This window comes from Salminus brasiliensis, chromosome 4 (assembly GCF_030463535.1).
Source record: "Salminus brasiliensis chromosome 4, fSalBra1.hap2, whole genome shotgun sequence".
Taxonomy (NCBI): Eukaryota; Metazoa; Chordata; class Actinopteri; order Characiformes; family Bryconidae; genus Salminus; species Salminus brasiliensis.
Genome location: NC_132881.1, coordinates 29983643 through 29985948, shown reverse-complemented (window position 1 = coordinate 29985948; position 2306 = coordinate 29983643). Strand labels below are relative to the sequence as shown.

The following is a 2306-nucleotide window of genomic DNA, read 5'->3' as shown; positions in this document are numbered from 1 at the left end:
AAGGGTCATGCAGATTTCCACGTGAACTTCTAGAGAGTCAGCCTGAGATACTTGTGGCGCTGTAAACTATTTTTAAAATAATTATTTTCGAACGGTTCTTAAACTGTTATAAATGTCATTACATTTGTAGCTATTGTGATTTAGTTCTGATGCGGAACCAATCGGTCTTTATAACTTAAGCACGCTTTTACTGTCACTGGAAGTCCGGGCTGTGGGATGTCCCACTTGACGTTCCGTAGTTTTTGAAAGGCTCACGTGATCAAAACACCGCATTCTGCCGCGAAAATCGTGTGTGAGGGGAAGAGCAGGAGAACACAGGCGGATAAAACAGCAACAGACCCTCCGCTTCTGGGATATAGTTCGTTGGTTCATAGCTGGATAATAATGTTCTGCGAGAAGGCAGTCGAGCTTATCCGAGAGCTTCAGCGGATGTCTGATGGCCAGTTGCCTGCTTTTAACGTGTGTATCTTTATCGCTAACTTAGCCACTTTTAGCAGCGTCTGTAGCTGTAGTGATTATCTGAAGGGGCGAGACAGGCTACACAGACACTACTAAAGATTCAGTTAAGCATAAATATAAAATACTCATGTTAAAAGTGATAGCTACATGTGGCCGCGGGTTCTTGTAAGCCACTAAATCTGGTCTTATGAGCTCTTTATGAACGTTAACTTTAGGTTGGTGCAGTGCCTGTGATTCTGGGTCGCTTCCTGGAGGGTTTCCAGTAGGAGAACTGGGCCTTTTCATGCTTCGTCAGAGATTAAGGGCACAGAGGTCACATATGATCACATCTTACACGCCCACATATGATAAACAGCTTTTCTCTCAACAGGAGGACAACATTCGGCAAGTGCTTGAAGAAATGAAAGCTTTATATGAGCAGAACCAAACTGATGTGTAAGATATCAGCTTTATTTCTTCCTTTGCCAGCTGTGATCATCTCCAAGCCGGTCACATTTTCATGTTGTCTTATCTGACCAGATAAACCCAATCTCGACCACTGACTACATATCTCTCTTAACCTTTTTAAAAGTAATGAGGCTAAGACTGAGGGCAAGAGTGAGCTCATACCAACCATCAAGTTTCGTCACTGCTGCTTGCTGAGGAACCAGCGCTGCATTACAGCCTACCTGTGAGTAGACCTGTTCTAACCCTGAATCCCCTCTGTTGACCTACTCCCACAGAGGACCTGCAGCTACCTCCTGTACATACACTGCTCACAGGACACTTCAGTAGACGTTTAACTCTTAGAAATATGTATATGTTTGGCATTTAGCATTGCTTGCCTGTACCTTGCGTGCCATCTGATCACCTTTTTTATAATTTATACATTCTTTCCTGTGACCAGATATTTATCAAAGCATTTCACTTCTATTTGTACACTCCTACTTCCACAGTTACGATCGGCTCCTTCGAATCCGTGCTCTCAGGTGGGAGTATGGAAGTGTGTTGCCCACAACAATTCGTTTCCACATGTGTGCTGAAGAGGTATGACTTTGTTGTAATATATTGTATAAATGTTATTGTGCTTTTCCTGACTTGGAACTTATATGGTTATATGTCTTATTATTTTCAACTGCAGTTGGAGTGGTTCAATCAGTACAAGAAGTCCTTGGCCACCTATATGAGGTCACTTGGTGGAGACGAAGGGCTGGATATAACGCAAGACATGAAACCCCCCAAGAGTCTATATATTGAGGTGAGATTCATTACAGCCATTGAAGATGAGCCAGTTGGTGTGGTCCATTAGAAAATAAAGTGCAAAATGTCTAAATGAACATACAAGGTTTGTGTGCAAGCAAAAGTTGTTTTGGTTAAGAGCGTCAGTCGAATGCTATAAATGTCAGTGAGCCATGGTTGAAGTAAATATAATAGAAGAAACATATTTGTGATGCTAAGTGTGGTTCCTCTCTCCTGCATGTTTTTCTTCAGGTACGCTGTTTGAAAGATCACGGGGAGTTTGAAATAGATGATGGAACAGTTATACTCTTGAAGAAAAATAGCCAGGTATAAGGACTAACACTAAACATGTCGTCTTTCACATGCTTCTTCTGCACTGTTGGATACTGCTTTTACACCCAGCTCTTGTCTTCACACAGCATTTTCTACCCCGATGGAAGTGTGAGCAGCTGATTCGGCAGGGAGTCCTGGAACATGTCATGTCTTGACGCAGATGTGCAGGTGTTCTGTGAAGCTGCTTTTGGAGGCAGTTTTCTTGATGTATTTGTACAAATCTAAAGCATTTAATCTTTGATCCAAGAAAATTAAACACAAAGACCTTTTTCTTACCATGTGAAACTTTACTGTCA

The 2306-nt window shown here is 42.0% G+C and overlaps 1 protein-coding gene across 1 annotated transcript; it reads left to right on the top strand.

Annotated features, from left to right (window-relative positions):
- The first annotated feature begins 331 nt into the window (after nt 1-331).
- On the top strand, nt 332-2250 carry gins1 (GINS complex subunit 1 (Psf1 homolog)). The gene is made up of 7 exons (XM_072676920.1): nt 332-459; nt 830-894; nt 1031-1129; nt 1395-1485; nt 1580-1696; nt 1930-2004; nt 2097-2250. The coding sequence occupies exons 1-7, from the start codon at nt 385-387 to the stop codon at nt 2163-2165; spliced, it is 591 nt and encodes a 196-aa protein (XP_072533021.1). The 5' UTR covers nt 332-384; the 3' UTR covers nt 2166-2250.
- Nucleotides 2251-2306: the final 56 nt, after the last annotated feature.

Coding starts and splice junctions, on each gene's coding strand:
- gins1 (XM_072676920.1), top strand. CDS start 385: ATGTTCTGCGAGAAGGCAGTCGAGCTTATCCGAGAGCTTCAGCGGATG. Junction 460..829: donor GCCAGTTGCCTGCTTTTAAC/GTGTGTATCTTT, acceptor TTCTCTCAACAG/GAGGACAACATTCGGCAAGT. Junction 1,486..1,579: donor TCCACATGTGTGCTGAAGAG/GTATGACTTTGT, acceptor TTTCAACTGCAG/TTGGAGTGGTTCAATCAGTA.